We start from the raw sequence: 21,436 nt of genomic DNA on the forward strand, positions 1-21,436 counted from the left end.
ATCTGTTGTTCTCAAGTGTTTAGGGAGACAATCACTGTCAAATCTATCCAATTAAATATCACAAAAATCTCCCAGATTACAATAATCTACATATTCTGTTCTCTAGAAGTAACCAGAGGTTAAGTGTTTTACACAAGGACACAGCAGACCTTCGTAGATCAATCATCAGAAATTCACCTCTATAGTACATTTGTATACATCACTGTCACCCTCACTGCAGTCTCTGATATGGGAAAATTAAATGTCACATAGCCTATAAGAATGTGTGTGTATATATATATATATATATATATATATATATATATATATATATAAACCAGACTCACCTATTCTGCGCAGGGCAGGCTGAGGGCTGATGTGGTAGGAGAAGCGCATGGCATTGAACTGGCTGGAATAGGACGGATCACTGGTTAGATGAGCGCTCTTGGGTCGATTCAGCTGCATGCCTGTCTGCTCAACCCTCACGCAGGCGTATATGACACAGGACTCCAGGGGAAAAAGACAACGAGACGGGGCTTTATATCCTGGGCACACGTATAAAACATTCACAAGTCCAGCGACACCAGACGCTCTTGCGTCCCGACAGTCTCCTCTTCCCGATGCTGTAAACGGCAAATCACGGAGATCAATGTCCCCCGATCAACCGGTGCGGTGTAAATCCTATCGAAAACGATCTGAGCATTATAAAAAGCCATCAACGATCAGATTAACCAGAGGCACGACCGAGACAAGTTCATATCAAGAACTGACGGGACGCCAAATGACCTTTACGGAAACCACGATATTCCCATTCCCAAACCTATGGTTATCCGAGCAGAATGTGCACTAACAGAAGCGATGACTAACATATGCGTATTAACCGGTTACGCGTCCATAACCGAAGCAACAGAAGTCATATCTCAACAGACGAATATTGCGTCGCGTTTTCGAAAGAAACATTAGGTCGAATAACCCACATTCTCCTGTTAGTGACATTACTGTAAATCCATTGACAGTATTGGTTGTAAAGCGAACTTTACCATCCAATCCTCCTCAAACTTCTGATTTGCGAATGTAAAATACCGCCGCAGTTACGATAACCGCGCATTGCCGTTATTATTCCGTCGTATCCTGACGTTTTCCCCGTTTCCTTTCGGTACAACCGTATCCAGAAATATGCACACTCAGCTGCTTCAAACAAATCCACATACGCTTTGTTTCCAAACTCCTCGGAGTGTTTGAATGCCGTCGGCACGGAATCCTCAGAGACAAAGAAGTGTTACAATGTTGCAACGTTCCATTGTTCAAATGTTACAGTTTCGCGCTTGTTTGTTTTCACCGGTTGCTCGTCTATTCTTTTGTAAGACACGACAACGCCAAAGTGTGTTAAAGTGAGAGCCCTCCTCCACCTCCTGGCTCCTGCAGGACATCTGAAACCGCTTCACCCCCTCCGTCCCTCTCTCTCTTCCCAAAGTCTGTTTCTCATTTTTGTCCTCTCTCTTTTCCAAACGGCTCGTGCTTGAAATCTGATGCGGAGGGGAAACTTTCAAAGGATTTTGACGGCCGCCGTTTCTGAAAGAACGCGTTTTGGGGGTATATCCTAATCGCTTGAGATGGTTTAGATTTAAGAAATTAAACATTTACACGCCACAAAAATATGTGGATTTTGGGAGGGCGGTAAAGAGGTCTCGACCCGTTTGACCTGAATTGCACCAGCAGCTCGAGGACAACTTCAGTTGAGTTTTAATGCGAGGTGATTTCACATTTGGGTGGATCTAATTAGGTGTCATTAAGTTATTAGCTCTTCGTGGTCATTCAACTTTTTAAAACGGTAACGCAGTGTTATTTTCCCACGTCAAAACTGCACTTTAATAATCTAATCTAAATAAATCCGAAAATCCAAAAAAGAGACACATTCTACAAATATATGATGTCTATATTAAGGTATCAATAATTAAGCACATTTCCCCTTAAATGAAATTGATTACAATGCACCTGGTTCGCAACTGAAATGTAAAATAACTTTATATACTAGGATAAAGGTTTTACATGTATTGCATCGTGATAATGGGAATTTTTAGGGGGTGGGAATGTCATGAAAATTACAATGCATAATCTCAAATGATCCTAACAAGGATCTTTTCTTATTACTGTGGGATAAATCATACCGTCACAGTCATATTATTTTTAACATTATTGTATTTATTTGATTAGCTCTTATTCTACTCCATTCCTTAAATTGGTTTGAATCTGGCTTTAGGTATTTACCTTTTTCTAGTTTTCCGTAAATGACGATATGGGAAAAACAGCTTCAAAGTCAGCTGTGTTTATATAACTCGAGTTTGTACAGAGTCAGTAGCAGCAGATGCTGCAGGACTGGGTCTCCTCGCAGGTCACTGTGCCTGACACATTTTGGATGTTTATGTCTTCTGCTTAAACATTAGTAGTGCATTAATGAGGTCATGTTGTATATGTTACACAACACATGGTCCAACTGTGCGTCCAACACAGGAGGCTGGTTTAAGCTTTTCACCATTAGATGTCAGTCTTGCTCAGAGTTTCATTTGAATCAAGCAGGAGGTACAGATCATTACTGCTGATGGTTAAACAGTCAGCTGAATTAAATGCTTCTTTCCACTTAAGTGTCACTGAAATTTATTTATTGTATTTGTAAAAACATAAAACATTACAATCACAACAATGCTTAAGGTTAAAAAGCAGAAAACATTGAAAAAATCTTTCAAAGAGTTCTGATCTTTTGGATGATGTGGCTTTGGGGTTTTTCGTGGCTTCTCTTTGGATGAATGTGACTTTTGGATTTTTCTTGGCATCTTTGGATCACAATGGATGGAACTCTTTCAGATATTGGGTATCAGTGTCTTATTTCACTAACCTCTGGACCACACAATGATCTTCGACTTCTAAGGCTATACCTCGGCTGTAAGGGAAGCAATTAAATCTCATTAATACACATAATGTACATCTCTTATCAGAATATGATTGAACACCATTCATGTTTTTAACATTCACAACTGCATCAATATAAATATTTTCAATATTCAACAGAGAGGTGTCTTATATGAAGAAAATGTTTTTATTAGTTAAATAAGAAAATCCTTATCATTGCTGTTATTGAGAATTTTAAAATGACTTTTAGTTTGAATTTTCCTATTAAAGGCTGTTGACACCAACGGATGATTTATAATGATTATGTTTTGTTCATTTTAAGCTCATACACTGTGATGTTACAGTCACAAAGACGGATGCAGGTGACCTGCTATTGTCTTATATTTTGCAAAAGGGACACTAAGACGAGAGGAGACGGGAGAAGCTGTGAGTATGTTGTCATCTTAGATCAGTGCCAAAAAACAAAACAAAACAATATTTTTAAACCATTTATTTCTCGTCCATAGTGAGAACGGCCCCTTACACAGTTTGTCAGTGTGAACTCTTTGTGAATAAAAAGTGCTGTTTTATATTTGTACTCGACAGGGGAAAAAGGGTTTGGTGAAACATAAAGGTCAATCATGACAGAAGAATGTGACTATTAAAACAATAATTAAAATGTATTCATGTTGTTTTACAGCACCTGATCATTATCCACCAGCACACTGTACACCACAGCGGCAGATGGCCTCACACGAGACCCTGAAGTGCGTCGCCTTCGTCTCATGGGTTCTGTGGTACTCTTTGTTTCCAGCGATGGAGAAAAGCTCTCACAATGCTGGGCTGATAACACACAAACACATTTGCTTCAGGTTTAGGATTAAAGTCATCTTTAATCACCAAATGATTATTCAGTTGAGTAAACCATATTACATATAGATGAACTGTATCACTGTCTATACTCAGGGAGACTCTTAAAAAAACAGGACTAAATTAAATGCAAATTGACTCCTGCTCAGATGAAAATGTCAAACATTAAGAAGCTGTGCTTACTGTCACAAGAGCCCGAGAATGTGGACAGAGCCGAATTCACAACACTAGAGGGATGTAAAATAACTAAACTGCCGTCGCTATCTTCTTCCTTGCATTCCCATTGTTTTCGTCTGGTTCTGTTCCATTTATCCACAGATGCAGACAGACCTTCTGCAAGACGTCAGAAGAAAGATCTACAACTAGTTCTGGAGACTTTAAAAAAATGTAAATGTTGGGGAAAGTGCTCTCCAGGAGACACCTGCTCTCTGGAGGGCCTGCTGAAGGTCAGATCGCGTCTCCTTGAGCTCTTGCAGAATCTCCATACTTTCTCTGCTGATGTTCCGATACCGCATAGCAAAGTATAGCAGAATGAGACAGCCGATTAGAATCATAGCTCTTCTGAGGATTCCAACTAAAAAGGTGAGTCTCTCCTGTGCAAAAAGAAAAATAATCCTTAATGTAATAATTAACAGCTCACAAATGTCTTGAACATTCTTTTTAAGAGTGTATGCTTAAAATAATAAAATTAGATTTCATATTAATACATTTAACAAATAATTAGCTTACAAAACTTTAAGTGGACCAGACAGTGAAGAAAAAATGAACGAGATACAACAGAACTCATTTAATACCGTTTAAAAAGCATCCCAGCATGCATCTCAACAAGATGGTTGAGAAATTAGTTCATTTAATTTAACACTAAGCAGTGTTTATATACGTTTTTTGCATTATGCACGTTTCTTACCATCTGTTGATAACCTTCATCCTCATTTTCCAAAACCATCTGACAGATCATCCTTTCCAAATACACATTCAAAGCCACGATTCCGAAAAGAAAAAATCTGAGATGAAAAACATTTACAATTCATTTGTGTAAATGTCAAAATTAAGATGATTTTTGTTTATGTAGGTTATTTTATTTTACAATTATCTCCCATTTAATTGAAAGGCATCATAAGAATATATAACATGTTAAATTCAATTATGACTATCACTACTAAAATTTAAATAGTATAACGTGATATTAAAATCACAACATGAAGAGAAATGCTCACCTGGCACCATTTGTACGCTGCACAGAGGTCAGAAAAAAAGAGGCAACGATGCCCAGAGCGTTGTAGAAGAGGGAACTAAATGTGTGCGTCTCGGACATGATGAAGCTCTGGATAAAAGCCACACGGTTAAAGATCTCAGCAAACGCCACCTGCTGCTCCTGAGCAGAATGCCTCATTTCTGCAAACACATCTCTCAAACCTGAAAGCAAGCATTTCAGAACAGTCCGTGTTACTGCACACATCCAAAGAATGAGACAAACAAGCTACAGACAACACATACTCCAAATTAACATCGCCTCATCTGTAAAGCATACAAAACATACAGCAATGCACTTTACTCTGAATAATTCTAGAAAACATGTTAGCATATTTGTTTACATTTCTCTGAAATCACAGTAGCTTACTTTAGCATGATCTAACACAATCATAGGTCATGGAGAGCAAGTGTAAACAAAACCTACAATGGAAAATATGTACATATGTTTTCAACCATGCTGATATTTTTAAAGCAATAAATAAAAAGCTACATGGCGGCAATGGAACATCAAAGTGTATCAACTGATGACAGTAAATATATGACCCACATCACAATATGTGATACAACAGGACTGGCCTTTGGACAAACACGTACAATTTTTACCACCAGTAATTCAAAAGCAAACATCACCCTTCAATATTCTCTCATTTAATTGAAAGCAGCACCTTGTGTTGAGTCCTGCAGCGTGCTCTTTAGCTCTTCTCCATTGCGTAGGATGGTCTCCTGGGACTCGAGCGCCGCGCTTTGGGCTATAACCAGATCTTCTGCCATCCGCTGGGTGGATGTCAACTGCTCCGCCACCCCAGCTGAACTCTCGGTAAGCCTGAGATACACAAACATTTAGTCTGACGCATTTATCATAGTGACAAGTGGGGTAAGCTATGCCACATTTTACTAAAGTCATCCTTTAGTCTAAAATTTTTTTTACAAATAATTATTTCACGATGTCTGTTATAAAAATGAATCAAAGGAAATATAACTTCCACCAAGGATTAATATTCCAGTTCAAAGCAAAACAAAAAAACCTGTCATAAAAAACAGTTCATAGCATTAACATGTTTATTTTTGGTATGATTATTAAAAGCTACAATCTTGAGCTGAGACAGTAGTACTTGTGAATGGTGTTTTCTGCTCTGTGTTGCCAGCGTTCACTCTGCAGATAATGACATATACTGTGTGCATGAGTGAAAAACTCAGTGTATGCATTGAAGGCAACCGGGTCCATGTCCTGTGTGCATGTTTTGACATCGCTGTTTTCAGGACACTCTGGAAAAGCACGACCTGACCTGCAACAGACAATCAAACAACACATTATGCTGTCAAAACAGTGGTCAACAACCAACGGTGTCTGTTTTTTCACAGAAAGAATTGCTAACGCTGAATAAAATAACTACAAATGAAAGGCAAACCATAACACTTTTACCCCGATGATGCAACAGCCACAAGCGTCAAATTGTATTTATTAACTTATTCAGCCTATATCATGTTCAAATTTAGCTGGGACTATGCAAATTACAATTTGATTCTTTAAGGGGACTTTGTTTAGCTTTAAATGATGACTATAAGGGTAAAATTGTAAATAATTTATTGCAAAAAAAAGGTTTCTGAAGCATCATTGACCAGCTAAGCGGGGGTTTATATTAAGTGCAGTATAAGAAGCAGATATAACCTTTGCAGGTGGCAGTGTGTGAAGGACAGCGCAATTTTGCTCTGCACATCCTCATTGAACTGACTGCAGCTTGACTGTATGTTCTTGAGCGCGCGGGACCAGCACGCGCCATAGCGGGGTTGCGTCGCCAGTTCACGCGCTCTGAGAAACTCAACGCGGCCTTTATCATCTAAACTTCTGTCGCTGCTCATTGCACAGACGAGAACAGAGACGCCGAAATATGCAAAAAGTCCAGCGGTCCACATCGTAAGAGACCTAGTTATCCACACAAACCTACTTAAATCAATGTCGCATTTAATTAACGGACGATTGACCATACACTCACTTCAGTTTGCTGCCACGTTTACCAGGTGAGGGGTGGAGTGTGAATGGGTGGGAGTGGTTTCATCATTGGTCCTCAAGGTCATCATAGGTGTGGTCAACTTCATTAGGTGATCCTACAGCAAAGTACCATAGAGCTGTGATATTGCTGTGCTATTAATCAAATAAGATGAATTGGCGTTATAATAAATGGTTTCTGTACATTAATGTTCATAGTATATAGTCATCTGTATATATTGTTCATAATACCTACTGTCATATTTTCATAGAACATACCTACTGTAAAATATATTCATAATCCATGCCCACTGTATAATATTTTCTCAATATTGTATTCTGTATTTATTTGAACTGTATATCCTGCACTTGCTAATTGCACTTCTGGTTAGACCTAAACTACATTTCGTTACACTGTATATGTAATGACAATAAAGTTGAATCTAATCTAATCTTAACATTATGGTATTCATTTAAACTTACGTGCACCATAAACAGTTAGTGAAGTATTTATTAATTCAATTTGTTAATTTACTGTTTGTATAAGATATGTAACTTGTTTAAGTTTTTGTACACCATATTAGTCTACTGTTGAATCCCTGGAGGACTCAGAACCTTACGTCCCAACCGCCACAGTCCCTGGCCCTCCTGCCAGCATCCGGGGGAGGAGAGCTTTATGGGGGATTCCCCCGCCGCATCCCCCAGGGATTACTCCCCTACCCTCGCTGCAGCCAGGCCTGCCCCTACCAAGTCCCCAGAAAAACCCACCCGGACTTCCCGCTCTCGGACTGCCCCTACCCACCCATGACCTCCTTACTCCTTAACCAGTCCTCCCCGTGGGACGGGGGGATTCTCCCTGAATATGCATTCTATCTAAAAGTGAATGCTCACCCAGACATGCCTGAAACGACATGTAACCACGCCCCCTCAAATCGACGTCAGTTCGTGGCATGATTTGACGCCCAAACGTATACGTATGTAAGGTAAGAGGTTACATTTCCGCCACACTCTTGCAGTATTCGACTACGCACTGGTTAACTGGCCAATCATAGCACACCTCGCTTTTCAGAGCGATGAGCTTTGTAAAAAACCAGCACGTTTCAGAGAGGCGGGGCAAAGTGCACGGTATGCACGGTATGACCTTAAACCTTAAATCTTGTGTAAACATTGAATCACATCTAAAAACAAACGATAATATTCGTTTTAGCCGTGTCATATGACCCCTTTAAATGTATCTGAAAGAATATTTAAAAGTGCTATCACTGCTTTATATAGCTGTGGCGAAGTAAAAATAATTTAACTGGCAGAGCAACATAAATGCATTGATATATTTTTATTGAATAAATTATAGAACGATGCCTGTAAATCACCACTTTCACGTATGTGACATCTCCGCAGATACAATCCTCGTTTCCTCTTCTTTCTTACTGTATTATCACATTCCTTTAAACAGCTGAATTAGATGAAGACATAAATAACATCTGCCTTGGTTGACTGTTTACATTAAAACTGATGATAATGTCAATGTATGTACAACTCTTAACAGTTATAAGCAATATATCAGAAACAAAGAGCATTATTCTTTCTTGTTTAGAGCATGATTTACAAAAATGGATAAAGAAAACAATTGGCTAATGGACTTAGAAAAACAGTTGCCAGGAGTGATTATTCTAAGCAGTTCTATTTCTTCATAGTTTATTTCACTGAAATGCATTGATAATTGTTTCCTTTTATTCAAAGTGGCACTCCTTGTTTTTCTCGTGTGATGTGTTGACCTATTAAAAAATGTTATTTGCAGATCTACACTTTGACCTCAAGACAAAAATTGCGATGACAAAAAAATCACCTTAATATTAATACAAGCTAAAGAATCAATACTTTACCACAGAACGAAACTCGGACATAATTAATACAGTTTTCCACGATTATTCTGATGTGCAATGCAGCTTTCCTCGGCCTGGACGTTTTCCCCCTCTGTGATTATCCGCTTCTCCGGTCTCGCGAGAGCCTGCGTTTTACCCCCGTTTCCTTCAACCCCACCTCTCGCGATATCTCGCGTCCCTATGATGGTGTTGTGTTAGAGGGAGTGGGAGAGGAGGGTGAGGGGTACCCACAAAGATGTTGCGTGATTTTTTGGGAATTTATTTATTTAAATAAAAATGGCCGCCGCAGAGAGCGGAGAGGAGAGACTGTAAGTGTAAATCTCATCATTCTCATTGTCAAGGATTCCGATGTCAGGCGTTGCGATTGACGATGGCGTAGCTTTTGATCGTCGCTGCGATGTTTAGTCAGACAGGCTGAGGGGGGAAAATGTTAGCCGCGCTAGCCCGCGAAGGCGTTGAGAATACGTCACATGTATTTCCCCGCTCTTTTTCCACCTCATGGATGATCGGAGGAGACTTTGTGCGGCACGAGAGCCGCTCGCGTTAGCCGCGCTTGCGCTAGTGACAGGAGGTGTGTTCGGTGTCATTTTCCGACGTTACTTCGCAACTCTTCTGATATATAGAGCTGCGTGGGGGTTCACGTGCACGGGTTTGATGTCAGATGATTTGTTTTGCTGATATATGCAGCATGTTGCGGTGTTGTTTTCATGCTAGCTGTCAAAACCAGCTTGAAGTAAGTTAGCTTGCTAGTGACGCTGTAGGACAGGGAATGAGATTTGCTCCACATATAGCCGTCTGTCCTGGCGTGGAAGTCATTTAAGTGGTTAAATGTGCGTGTCAGTCCTGTGAAGAGGTGTACCGTAGGTTTCCTGTGTGCGAGTAGATGCACGGCGTCAGATAGCAAGTTTGCATATGGAAGCAAGTTGAGCAGTGTGCTATTTCTCTGCCTGATGTCAGTGTGTGTCTGTTGTTGTTGTTGTTGTTCCTGCTCATTTGGCCCCTGCAGCATGCGAGCTGTATAACTTCATACAAAACATATTACATCAATGAACCGGATAACTTCGTAAGCTTGCACGGTAATGTTGTTGAGATGACTTCCGGTACGAGCCATCATATGTAGCAGCATAATATTTGTCAGTATGTGTGTTTGGTGGACCGCAGGAGGGGGGGGGTACATATGCTGGGTGATATGCAAAACACAATGGTTCACGTCTTGTGCACACACACTTGTGACATTGTGTTTTTGTCCTCTGCAACTTCTTCATGTGTTGCATGCCTCGTGCATTTCATGCCAGAAGTGACGCTGGTTCATTGGGTGCATATGAAAGTGGGATAAAGCTGGCTGTGGACTATTTGATAGTTTTACAGTGTTATGGTTTGGGAGGGTTTTCCGTCATTAATTATTTGCACAAAAATAAAACGTTTATAGTGTCATGTGCCACCAACAAGAGAACAACAGATTGTCGTCTTGATTATTTATTGTAATGTTATAGGGTAAATATATGTTATCACTCAAAGAGAAGTTGAAATGCACACAGATACAACCTGCTTGTGTTCAAGTCTTTCAGGCAGTTGTTGTTGTTTACACAATATTCTTTAGTAGGCCAGCATCCACTGTGTCTGAAATTGCATACTGTGAAAGGAAGTTCTAAAGTCCCAAGAGTTTATTTGGTTTGTTTAATACTAGGAATGTAACGAAACTAGTGATATCTTGTAATCGCAATAACCACAAAATTGTCTCTATTATCGTGGTCACATGACTATGAAATTAAAGATCTTTGAGGCCTAACATAGAGAATGTCCGAAAAAATAATAGATGTTACCTTTGGCAAGGTCCATCTAGTGCAATAATTTTATTTTATAAAAAGGATTTGTATGTCGTTTGACCCATTTCGTACTGACTTATACCTATAAGCAACAGCTATGATTACAGATAATAGAAAAGAGGATGCCTACGGCACGTTTCCATCATTTAAATTCCGCAATAAATATTGTACCGTGGACGTTGTTTATAGGTATTATCATACTGTGATATTTTGATATTGTTACAGCGTTATTTTACACACATTTAGCTGTGTTCCATTTGATAGGGTTCCTACGTAGTGTTCACTGCTCCCTACTCCCTGAGCACAGGATTCGCTGAAAAAACGCTCAATTGGAGATTATTATATAAATAAATATTGTAATTGTAACTTTACTAAAAACTAAATTAAGAAATATCCATAAACGTAACACGCATTATTAATCTCGTATAACCTTAATTTTTGTTTATGCTTGTATTTATTATTTAATAAAATAAAAATTATATCAATTTATTATTTGAATGATGCAGCTTTGATTATTTTAAACTACTGTAATGCGCAATATATAAGTAAATTTTTATTTGGTCAACTATGTGAAGATGTGTTCTTAATCCTCCGCGTCTTCGGTGCTGTGAGAGCGGTTACCAGAAGCAGCACGGTCCTTTATTGATAGTTTATTGGTGAAATTGTTGTATTCCCTTTTTTGGTTATTATCGATCCGTTTTAAAAATAGTTTTGAGGCGAGATCTGGTAATTTTACTATTTGTGGCATGTGTTTTAAAAATATGTTCCCCTGTATTTCAGACATTTTGCCTGAACACATTTATTTTGGACATTGTGACTTGATTCTGGCTTATTTCGTTTCATTTCCAATTTTTTAATATCAAGGTATATTCTGTTCTAAACAAATTCTGTAAATGAATGTGTGATTGTTTTATGGTGCTGCACTTTGCGCTTTACCCTTTACCACCTGGTGTCATCCGCGTGCACACACACAAACATAAATGTATGATTCGACTATCAGTCGACTGTAGGCAAGACGTGAAAATTCTGATTCGACTATGTCAATCCTTTGCCGGGGACACCCCTAATAACATTATAAAATGAACTGCTGTTGCTTAGCCCTTTTAAATTTACATTAGTTTGAATAATAATAGCAAAATGGATGAATCCTTAAACACTTTTATTGGACAATAAAATAAAATATAATTGCAAATAACATATATAATAACAATGCTACAAAAAGTAAAATAACATATTTCTGTGAAAAAAAATCACATTATTTAATATAATTAATAAATAAATTAAATAAACTTTCACAATGTACAAAAGCTTTACGTAAACTCGTCTGTTGTTTCATGACTTTTGATTTTCGATGTTCCCTGATTCCATACGCCGTTCGCAGTGCCCTTCGAATTGAACATGTTCACTCCCTTCGGATTGAAATCTCGATTAAGATGGCGGAACATCCTGTGAAGTCAGCTGTGGCCTAATGGTTAGAGCGTTGTGCTTGGATCAGAAGGTTACCGGTTCTAATCTCAGTGCCAGCAGGTCATGACTGAAGGGCCCTTGAGCAAGGCACCTTATCCCTGATTGCCCTGCACTAATGTGCCACTGTATAAAACTACTTGTAAGTCGCTTTGGATAAAAGCGTCTGCCAAATGAATAAATGTAAATGTAAATGTAAGTCCAATTTCCAGTCCACTTACGGCCAAATGGAACGCACGTAATGTGGGTGCAGTATGACTGGCATGATGCATCATGTTTTTATGGACATTCAGCCTGTATGTTAGTTGACTTATGATGTTTTATTAACAACACCTTGGTATTGTTAGACAAGTACAATATAACCACAAGAAATACATTTCTTTGTGCCTATACCACTTAAACTTTAAAAGAGCCACCCGCCTCACAGTTTCATTTATTAACTATTTGAAATTGGTGGCCTCATGGAATAGCATGGTATGCATCATGTGCATACTGAGAAGTAACGGCGGAAGCAATTAAGCGTCTGATATCTCTCATTTATGACTTGCATATTGCATACTGCAATATTCAAATTTGTACGCAGAGATAGTGTAATTAATCCATATTTAATTAAACATTCACTGTATAGGCTGTCCTAAATATTTTGTAATTGGACCATACTTAATGTAATTAACATAGATACATTGATGTCCAGTTGAGGGCAAAAGCTACACAGTCAAGTCCTCATGAGAGGTGATGTGTGTTGAAGTGATTTTGAATAAATAAATGTGTAAATGGGGAATTTCATGTAGGTATTTGATCATTATTGCGTTTAGGCAGAGAATGATGGGTAATGGGAGATTGGTCAAGCAAGTCTGTCAACTTATTGAATGGCCTACACGATTAGTATTTTCTGGCAAGTTTTACGCTTGTCTTTATCAATAGAACACAAAGTGGTCATGAACTACATTATACAGCCAACATTGACAAATGTAATTTTGACTATTAATAATTACTTTACGCTGCAATTAAATCGTTGCCATGCTGCGATGATAATGAGCTTGTCGGTACAGGGTTCCTAAAATCATTGAAAACCTTAAAGCGAATGGAGATAAAAACATGGTCTTCGTAAGCGACTTTTTGGTTCAGGTCTTTCTTTTCAGTAAACTTGTTGAACTGTTTCTCCAATGTAGGCCAAATGATTCAGTTTCAGAACTTTTTTTTAAACCCTGGTATACAAAAATGACTGGAAACTATGGTTGTAACCGTTGTTTTATGTTTGAATCTGATGTTTACTTTTATGTTCTTTTAAGCTTTATTAACATTGTTATGAAGTGATTTGAAGACAAAAACGTTAGCTTTTAATTTGAGAATGTTTTAAATGTTTATTTTACTTTTAACACCGATCTTTAACATGTATTTCTCTGCGATTTAAAAATATCGTCTCATTTTGAAATGTATTTCAACCCACTCTTTAAAGAGTTATTTATTATGATGTCACTTTTATGTGTCATCAGGCATTATATACAAATCAGAGTTTCCTATTTAACATCCGTTACCTTTTTAGGTTCTGTAGTCACTAAACATTATTGCCCCGTTTCACAATCAAGGCTTAAGCCTAGTCCCAGACTAAAATGCAAGTTTGAGCTGTTTTAACTGAAATACTTGCAATGACATATCCTTAAACATGTCAATGCTACTGTTTTGACTCAAGATTAATGCTAGTATTGTTTTTACGAAGGCATTTTTATAAAAATTACTTATCCTTATTTAACAAAGGCGTAGTCCTGTCTTAAAATAAATCCTTTTTTGTGAAACTGGGTCTTCCCGTAGTGCAGTAGGTTTAAATCACAGCATTTAAAACTTTGATTAGATATATAGAGATTTTGTTATTTTATGGTTGAATATATCCTGTAAAACATTGCAAACGATGTATATAAACTTATAGAAGTTAATAAGATGTATGAAAATTAGCTGTTTAAGTACAGTGACATGATTCATATACACAAGTACGTAACACCGTGTCTACACCGAAAGCCATGCAACAAAAGACAATAGAACGCATAAGAACCCATTATGATTTTAAATTTTGTCAACACTGGATACGGCACGACAATCCAATCAGAACAAGCCGTGTGTCACATCATGCCGTGTCCACTGTAGACATGGTGTAAGTGTTTTGAAAGTATAGGTTTCTGGTTTTTAGGGTAGTGCAGTTCCTTACTGGGTATCCAGTACCTCAGAGATGATGTATTTTTGTAGGCTTATCCGGAAGTAAGCACCGCACTGGTTTTAATATACAGTACTTTAGTTTGAACCTGCATTTTTCTGTTGCAGAGATTAAAATAATAAAAATATGGGTTTAATAATTTTGTTAATTGTTAAAAATGTAAACACCATGTGACCAAGAACATGCAATAACATTTCATGCAATAACACTTCAAAGCAAATTAAGATTATAATTTTGTGCAAATAAACATAATAAATCAAAAGAGTTTGCTGTTCCTGTGAGGGACGAGCTTCAGACAACTTGGAAATTCCTCCATCCTTTGGAGACAATGATTCAGATGTCGTGGTTTTGCATGCAAGAGTAATCTGTTTTACACCCTCAGAGGGATTTTCCTGTGTGTGTAAATGAAGCAAGAATTAAAGTTACTGCATAGATGCGTCCTAGACTCGGCTTTTACATGCCATCATCACGTTGAACCACAAATTGAATTGCTTTATGTGATTAAGTTGGGGAAGGTTTGACGCCAACACTTTAAATTCTGTGCACATGTCGTCTGTCTGTTGGTGGTATTTAATAGAGCTCGTGTGACCTGACAATGAGCAGGCTTTGAATAAAAATAGTGTTCTGATGAAGACAAATATGCAAGCACAGCACAACTGTCAGTTTTCCATGTACTTCATAGGCATTTAGACAAGCAGTTGTTATACTGTCAACCTGTCTCAGAGTGTAACTTTTGTGTTGTCAGCAGAGGTGAGGACAAAAATGAAGACCAGGAAGGCTCCAAAGACAAGACCCAGAAGCAGAAGAAAAGCAAAAAAGAACGACAAGATGTGGAAAAACTGGAGGCCACTGTTTCCGTTCCTCCAGCTGCGCCTCCGTTCAATCAGGGGGATGACGGACAACAGAGAGAGCCGGGAAAATCTGAACCCACTGACCCTGAAGTTGGAGCTGCTCTCAGTGCTCCAGAATCTTCTGCCTCGGCCAAGCAGCGGCGCTCAATCATTCGGGACCGAGGGCCGCTGTACGAGGACCCTTCACTGCCTCAGGGTTGGACGCGGAGGCTGAAACAGCGCAAGTCAGGCCGATCCGCCGGCAAATTCGATGTCTATCTGATCAAGTTAGTACAAATTAGCGATGCTTACAGTTAAAAAAATTTAACGGACAAGTTCACTCAAAGATTTTAATGTAGTTTTGAAAATAGATTTGGTTGTGTCAATTATAGCAAAAAAGGTTTCAATTATAACAGAATATATAACATCATGCAGTATGCATTTATTTTATATATAATATGGATTATATATAAAATAATTTGGCTTTTTTTGAGAATCTGATACAAATTTTGTTTTTATATTTTTTCTATGTAATTACACTGCGAAGGATGGACTCAGTGTTCGTCCGATTCCAGTGTAGATACAGTGTAAAACATAAGGTTGTAGAGGTTGTGTCCCAACAGCATTTAAAGTGCAATATAACAACTCAGTGGTTGCTCAATAAATCCAGATTGCAAGTACAGAGAGAGATTTGTATTTTAGAGCTGTATGGGGATCAATGCACAGGACTATTGTAAGTAAATAATTCAATATTGAGAAATGCACTGGTCTACCAAACAAATGTGACGTGATGGATAAGATTGCTAACCGATGTGTCCCCTTTTCACAGCACAGCCTAAAAATAAAAGAAGATTAATTTTTATTTATTCATGTTCATTTTATATAAATGTTTGGTTCATATTTAGGACACCCTCTCAAAATCAAAGATTTTATTTTTAAGATTTTCAATAATGTCACACACGCTTATTCAAATAGTTTTCTTTGTTTTTTCAGCCCAGAAGGCAAAGCCTTCCGTTCCAAAGTGGAGCTTATGGCATACTTCCAGAAGGTGGGCGACACCACCACGGACCCCAATGACTTTGACTTTACGGTCACAGGCCGAGGAAGCCCATCCCGCAGAGAAAAGAGACCGCCAAAGAAGCCCAAAGTGGTGAAACCCTCTGGTCGTGGGAGGGGCCGGCCCAAAGGCAGCGGTAAGATGCGGCAGGTCACGGAGGGGGTGGCGGTGAAGCGCGTCGTGGAGAAGACTCCAGGGAAACTCCTCGTAAAGATGCCCTTTGTGGCCCCCAAAACTGAAGCGGGGGCACCATTGGGACAAGTGCCGGTTGTCAAAGCGCGGCGAGGACGCAAAAGAAAATCTGAACAGCAGCCACCGAGTACTCCCAAAAAACGTGGTCGCAAGCCAGCGGCTGCATCTCAGCCGGCAGCAGGGATGGGCTCTAGTGCCGCTTACGCCGCAGCTGCCATCCTCACTGCCGAGGCCAAGAAGAAAGCTCAGAAGGAGTCTTCCGCAAAACCTGTACAGGAGAGGGCGCTTCCAATCAAGAAACGAAAAACACGAGAGACTCTAGAGGAACTGGAGGGGTCCACTGCCTCCGCAACAGTCACATCCACGGCGAGCGCCGGAACGGTGGTGTTGAAACGACCGACAGTTTTAACAGTGACCCCAGCAAGGGAGGAGGTGGAAACGGAACAGAGGCTTCACAAGCATCCTGGACGGAAGCACAAAGAGGCGTCAACGGATCCCGGGAACGGCAGCAGTGGGAGTGGTATTCCGAAGGGTTACAAGAAGAGAGATCAACGAGGGCAGCACTTTAAACATCACCACCATCATCATCACCACCACCCACATCAACACTTGCAGGCCGTGCCACCCTCCACCTACACTCCACAGGCCCACCAACTCTCCCTGGGTCACTCCACCCAAGGGGGTCCACCCGTGCCTGTGACCGCAGAAAACGAACCCCGTGACTTGAGCGCCTCCAGGCCCAAACAGGAGTACGCGGCCCGCAGGGAGGAAGTCAGAACTGACAGCTCCTCAGGCAGGGACGCTCAGAACGCAAGCAAGATGGCTTCCACTGACCTGAGAGGGCAGCAGACGACTGTGACTGGGGACGGCAAGGAGTTGAGAGACATTGTACCACCATCCGCCGTTCCGAGGCCGAGCCGAGAGGAAACGGTCGAGTCCCGGACACCAGTGAGCGAACCAGTGAGCTGACTGACTAACTGACCAATCAGCAGCAGCTTGTCGTGTGAAGGAAGTTAAGGCCGTCGCAGCGAGACGAGTGATCTTACGTTCTTTTTTACTGAGGAAAAAAGAAAAGGAAACAAAAGTATACAAAAATGTAAATGTACTTCAACAAAAGGCAGCTGTCGTGTCTCGTTCTCTCTGGGTTGGATGCGGGGCGATGATTATCTTTGACATATTGCTTCCGGGTGATTTCTCTGCTATCCTTTTTCTTTATATTTTCCTTTTTTCAACTATATCTTTGTATTAGTATATCTTAGCACTCACCTGAACCGTTGTTCCTTTGTCAAAGCTTGTAGGAAATAGAAACACGCTCAAGTGGTAATGGATGCACAAGTCAAACGCCATAGTTGTCGTAAAAGCAAAACTTTCCCAATCGAAATGGTCTCGAAATTATTAAAACGTGCTGTAGTCATGTCTTCTCAAGCCTAGGATATAAGGTGTCATATCAGTGTTTTCCTTTCGTGTCATGAAGGTGACAAAATCTGATGGGCTTCGCAAAAGATGGAAGGCAGGCGATTGAGCGAGCTGAAGGGAAGGGCCACGTCACCTTTCCGTATGAGCTGGCAACACATCCTCACGCCATAACCTTTTCAATCAAAATAGCTAGCGTAACTCAGACAGAAAAGAACTTCCTGGTTGTGGGTTCATGCTAAGCTGACATTTTTATTTATTGAATAGATTTTGTAATAGTATTTCCTTTGTTTGAGTATTCCTTAATAGCCTATTTTTTCGGGATAAAATGCAACTAGAGCGGACGCTTAAGGATCTGGTGAGGAAGCTAAAGCACAAATGTATTTGTTAGAGAATATTGAAAGCACATGCGTTTGATCGGTATGATGTCTGAAGTATAAATTCATTGGCTTAGAGGAATGAATGACGGAGCAATGAATTTGTTAGGTTAACCTGCTTGTTTCTATGACGTACAACTGAAATAGTGGCCTTGTGTTCCAACAACACAAATCCCTAACAAAAACTGATATCGTTTTAAATGAAGCTTTTTGTTTGATTGTATCTGGTTATAGATTATTCCTATAGAGCTGCTGTTTTAAAACAGATTCAGATTGGATAAGTTTATAGATGGCTATATTTATAAAATGTCTTGTCTGGCTATAGATGTGTCAGATGCATGGGTTGCTTATGTTTGCGTGCTTTAGGTCTACACACAAAATAGTTGTTTATATCAGTATTTAGTCTTTTCTGTACATAAAGGCTTATGAAGTCCACACCACATGGTGTGAAGTCTACATGGTGTAGCCATTAAAATGATAAACAAACATTATTGGTTAATTGGCTGGCTTGGCGAAATAGAAAGGAAAATATACATGTGTATATGTACACCTGGATATAATGTAATGTTTTATTGTCCACACCTACTGGTTTTCTATCTCATAAATATGACTAGTTTTTAGCAAAAGAAGATTTGCTCAGAATCAAGGACTACACATTAAAACCACATGCATTCATTTTATGATGTTGATAAATAGTGTCTCAGAACTAATATTTGTAATTGTACATTAGGGATGGAAATTCTGAACCAAACTGAGGAAGTTCTTCTTTGTTCATGATGTTTAGGATTTTAAAGTAACCGTTTCTGTTTCCGTTTTCTTTCTTTTCCTAGATAGAAAGCACCTTACTTTAAATGTCAAATTATAAAAATTGTGAGAGGCCCATCCATTTATTTGCAGATATTTATCTGGTTAGACTGCATAGAGGTGGTTATTTCTTTATTTAGTATTTACAAAGAGCTGTTTTTCTTTGGTCTTTCGTTTACTTGAAAAAGAAACAACCCCAACTATAAAATATAAAATAAAAAAAAAGAATACACATGGTTTGCAAAGCTATGTCAACGTTTTATTTTACTATACAGTTTCTAGGCACAAATTGAGTTAATGAGGTAACAAAAACATTGCAGTCAGATCCTCACATCCAACATTGCAGAAAGAAAATTATACTTTTAATGTGCTCTTATCAGATGAAAGATGTTGTAACTGATGTGAATATTTGAATGCCAGTATCCGAGTAAGAGGGTTTGACCTTATAAAATGTATTTCATAAGGTTTTGTTTGTGTATGACACATGGTTTTTGTGGCTTCATTGAAGGATGTGCATTTTCATTGATTTCAATACTGAAAATTGTATATTCGAATGTTTATCAATCAGAACAGAGAGAATGACACCCAACACTCTGTAAATCTCTTTATATGTCTGTTCGTTCTACTATAGAATAGGATGTTGTTTTCGATATTTGCTGTCGTCTGGGGTTCAAATGCATGCGACAGAGTCTTTTGTTTCTGTTTATTTAAAAGTGTGTTTTAGGATAGTGAGTGCCTCATTATCTGGTATTTTAAATATGTTTAAAGAAAAAAATATATATATATATTTTCTCACTTAATGTGTAGATGGAATAAGATTGGATAATCCCACGGGACAATACTTCTTGCAATTTTCCCCTTTGTGTCCTTATGTAAGGTTTCGTTAAGAGCGAAAGCCGTTCGGTTCCATTTTCTCCCTCACAACCCTACCCCTCTTCGAACCCTCACCACTGGGAAGAGGCACAATGGATTAAAGAGCGTGTGCGCTCTGAACAAGGGCTACGTAATCATTTCAAATAGTCAAGAGCAGATGGGGTAAATGGATTTTGAAGTCCCCATCTCCTCTGTTCTGTAAAGGCAAACTCGGTTAATTGCTTGAAGTCAAAAAACCACTGGCTCACTCTGTGTCCTTGTCAGAGCTTGAGCGCTCACTTAACCAGCGGCTGACGTGGTGATCTGTCCACGGTGAATGTCTCCCTGGTCTGGATTACTTTGGGTGGGTGAATGGGGGTTATAGAATGGATCCTTTCGACTTTTACATTATGTGAGGTACATTTAACCGTTTATTCTCAGTATTACAGTAAAAACGAAAGGAAAGAAACCTCCAGACATGAATTGAGGTTGTGACCCTAGAAGCTATATCTGTATGGCTGCAACAGAAAGGGTAGTGCCTTTATTTTGGGAGACTTACCAAGGTGGTTGAAGTGACCTTTGATTCTAAAGAAACACCTTTATCCCAACAAAGCAAAGAGGAGGTAGATTTACAAAAAAATTATTTGGTTTAATTTTCATAGGTAGGATGTGCACTGGTGTGTGTTGAAACTAGATGTGTTATTGTTAATTTTTTCCATCAGCGGGATGTTTGTGTCCATGTATAATTTGTGTATTACTAAAAACCTTCGGCTTCATGAACTTCCTGCATTTGTAGCGCTCAAAGCCCACTGACAAAAATGGAGCCCTACAAATGGGTAAAGACAGAATTCCTTTATTTATATGTTTGGGATTTGTTTGTGCCTCTGGCAGTGAAATATGCTATGGAATGTCCTTGTTTCCCTGTAGCCAAAAATACATGCTATGTACGTGAACATGTATCAATATGCATGATTGCCATTAGAAGATAGGACATTGCTTGCCCTTTACTCTGATATATAAGATGTTTTCAAACAGCGCTCCAAGAGCTTAGCCCCACCATGCCAGCCGAATCCGAAGGGTTTCACGAGGTATAAAATACTGAATGTGTTCCGTTAAATGAAGGCTAGGTGTGCACTTCCATCTGTTTAACCGTTTTGTGTTTTCTTTTTATGAATAACTGATGGGAACGGAGTTTATAAATGCCACTATATGTGTCAACAACTGTCTAGTGGCTAGAATAATTTTTGGATTTTTGTGTTAGATTTATTTCTTATTTTTAAGAATAAACCCAAATTTGGGATATTTTATCTTCATCGCAATAGTATGATAGTGAACCCAGCAGATCTGATATGAGTTTTTTCTTTTAGTATGTTTTCAATTTGTGTACCATGTTAAAGAGTAAAAAACGTGCAAAGTTTACCCATATAACTGAAGTACAATACTTAAAGTCATACAGGCAGGACAATTTAAAGTCAGATGAATAATTTAAACTATAAGAAATAGATTCCTGTTCCACCGTGATAGAAAGTTCATGGTCTATTTAACATAGTCTT

At 39.0% G+C, this 21,436-nt stretch overlaps 3 protein-coding genes across 8 annotated transcripts in view; 1 reads left to right on the forward strand and 2 right to left on the reverse strand.

Annotated features, from left to right (window-relative positions):
- Window positions 1-449, reverse strand: part of fgd1 (FYVE, RhoGEF and PH domain containing 1) — a 31,404-nt gene extending 30,955 nt beyond the window's left edge. For both annotated transcript variants that reach the window (XM_079467771.1, XM_079467769.1), the window contains exon 1: window positions 327-449. In XM_079467771.1, coding sequence (XP_079323897.1) covers window positions 327-444 — 118 coding nt within the window. In that variant the 5' untranslated portion in view covers window positions 445-449. The remainder of the gene's footprint in view (window positions 1-326) is intronic.
- A 2,173-nt stretch (window positions 450-2,622) lies between these two features.
- On the reverse strand, window positions 2,623-8,976 carry LOC306900694 (uncharacterized protein). Of its 5 annotated transcripts, none has more exons than XM_079467912.1 (11): window positions 8,860-8,967; window positions 6,984-7,095; window positions 6,659-6,913; window positions 6,102-6,275; window positions 5,655-5,812; window positions 4,953-5,151; window positions 4,643-4,739; window positions 4,157-4,328; window positions 3,919-4,068; window positions 3,569-3,708; window positions 2,623-2,917 (listed from the first exon to the last, which is right to left on the reverse strand). In XM_079467912.1, the coding sequence occupies exons 3-11, from the start codon at window positions 6,901-6,903 to the stop codon at window positions 2,852-2,854; spliced, it is 1,401 nt and encodes a 466-aa protein (XP_079324038.1). In that variant the 5' UTR covers window positions 6,904-6,913; window positions 6,984-7,095; window positions 8,860-8,967; the 3' UTR covers window positions 2,623-2,851. The 5 variants fall into 5 exon arrangements, with proteins under 5 accessions (XP_079324038.1, XP_079324037.1, XP_079324040.1 ...); XM_079467911.1 differs by having other exon boundaries at window positions 6,984-7,132; XM_079467914.1 differs by lacking the exon at window positions 6,659-6,913 and having other exon boundaries at window positions 8,860-8,976.
- Window positions 8,977-9,019: 43 nt separating this feature from the next.
- mecp2 (methyl CpG binding protein 2) lies at window positions 9,020-19,235 on the forward strand. Its single transcript, XM_079467909.1, has 3 exons — window positions 9,020-9,167; window positions 15,107-15,475; window positions 16,182-19,235. The coding sequence occupies exons 1-3, from the start codon at window positions 9,136-9,138 to the stop codon at window positions 17,404-17,406; spliced, it is 1,626 nt and encodes a 541-aa protein (XP_079324035.1). The 5' UTR covers window positions 9,020-9,135; the 3' UTR covers window positions 17,407-19,235.
- Window positions 19,236-21,436: the final 2,201 nt, after the last annotated feature.

The sequence above is a fragment of the Barbatula barbatula genome (assembly GCF_947034865.1).
Source record: "Barbatula barbatula genome assembly, chromosome: 11".
Lineage (NCBI taxonomy): Eukaryota > Metazoa > Chordata > Actinopteri > Cypriniformes > Nemacheilidae > Barbatula > Barbatula barbatula.